Here is a 1,454-nt window from a genome sequence, read left to right as displayed (position 1 = left end):
CTTCTTCTTCTTCTTCTTCTTCTTCTTCTTCTTCTTCTTCTTCTTCTTCCTACTCTTCTCCTTCTTCCTAGTACGACTCTTCCTCTTCTTCTTCTTCTTCTTCTTCTTCTTCTTCTTCTTCTTCTTCTTCTTCCTCCTCCTCCTCCTCCTCCTCTTCTCCTTCCTAGTACGACTACTACTACTATTATTACTCTTCTACCTACTACTATTACTACTACTACTCTTCTCCTTCTCCTTCCTAGTACAACGACTCTTCTTCTTCTTCTTCTTCTTCTTCTTCTTCTTCTTCTTCTTCTTCTTCTTCCTATTACTCTTCTCCTTCCTAGTACGACGACTACTACTACTACTACTACTACTATTACTCTTCTACCTACTACTATTACTACTCTTCTCCTTCTCCTTCCTAGAACTACTATTCTTCTTCTTCTTCTTCTTCTTCTTCTTCTTCTTCTTCTTCTTCTTCTTCCTCCTACTCTTCTTCTCCTTCCTAGTACGACTACTACTACTACTACTACTATTACTCTTCTTCTTCTGCTTCTTCTTCTTCTTCTTACTACTACTACTCTTCTCCTTCTCCTTCCTTGTACGACTACTACTACTACTACTATTACTCTTCTTCTTCTTCTTCCTACTACTACTCTTCTCCTTCTCCTTCCTAGTACGACTACTACTACTACTACTACTCCTCTTCTACCTACTACTATTACTACTACTACTCTTCTCCTTCTCCTTCCTAGTACGACTACTACTACTATTACTCTTCTACCTACTACTATTACTACTACTCTCCTTCTCCTTCCTAGTACGACTACTACTACTACTATTACTCTTCTTCTTCTTCTTCTTCTTCTTCTTCTTCTTCTTCTTCTTCTTCCTACTACCTTCTTCTTCTTCTTCTTCTTCCTACTACTCTTCTCCTTCTCCTTCCTAGTACGACTACTACTACTACTACTACTACTTTGGTATCCCCGGTCCCGCACCCCCCTCCAAAAAATACTCACCCCACCAGCTTCTTCAGGCAGTAGGCGCAATAGCGGTGTCCGCACTGGGCCTGGAAGGGCCTCCGCAGCAGATCCTCGCACTCGGAGCACAGGTACTTGCCCGGCGGCTCGGCCTGGAGGATCTCCTTGGGGAAGCCGGGAAGCGGGGGGTCCAGGGATCCGGGCGGGGTGCAGGATCCGGAGGCCGCCATGGGGTGAGTTGTGGGGGGAAGCGGCGCCCTGGAAGGGAGTAATAGTTTTGGGGTCAGGTATATTATTATTATTATTATTATTAGTAGTAGTAGTAGTAGTATATAGTTTCGGGGTCAGGTATATTATTATTATTATTATTATTATTATTATTATTATTATTAGTATTAGTATATAGTTTCGGGGTCAGGTATATTATTATTATTATTATTATTATTAGTAGTAGTAGTATATAGTTTCGGGGTCAGGTATATTATTATTATT

General features: G+C 41.2%; 1 protein-coding gene across 1 annotated transcript in view; it reads right to left on the bottom strand.

Moving 5' to 3' along the window:
• Positions 1-1,243, bottom strand: part of LOC309362369 (TNF receptor-associated factor 2-like) — a gene marked incomplete at its 3' end in the record, with an annotated part of 16,584 nt that extends 15,341 nt beyond the window's left edge. Inside the window, exon 1 of the mRNA XM_081898015.1 lies at positions 1,002-1,243. Coding sequence (XP_081754141.1) covers positions 1,002-1,192 — 191 coding nt within the window. The remainder of the gene's footprint in view (positions 1-1,001) is intronic.
• Positions 1,244-1,454: the final 211 nt, after the last annotated feature.

This window comes from Podarcis melisellensis, assembly GCF_964234715.1.
Source record: "Podarcis melisellensis genome assembly, chromosome: Z".
Lineage (NCBI taxonomy): Eukaryota > Metazoa > Chordata > Lepidosauria > Squamata > Lacertidae > Podarcis > Podarcis melisellensis.
This window is presented reverse-complemented; position numbering and strand designations above follow the sequence as displayed.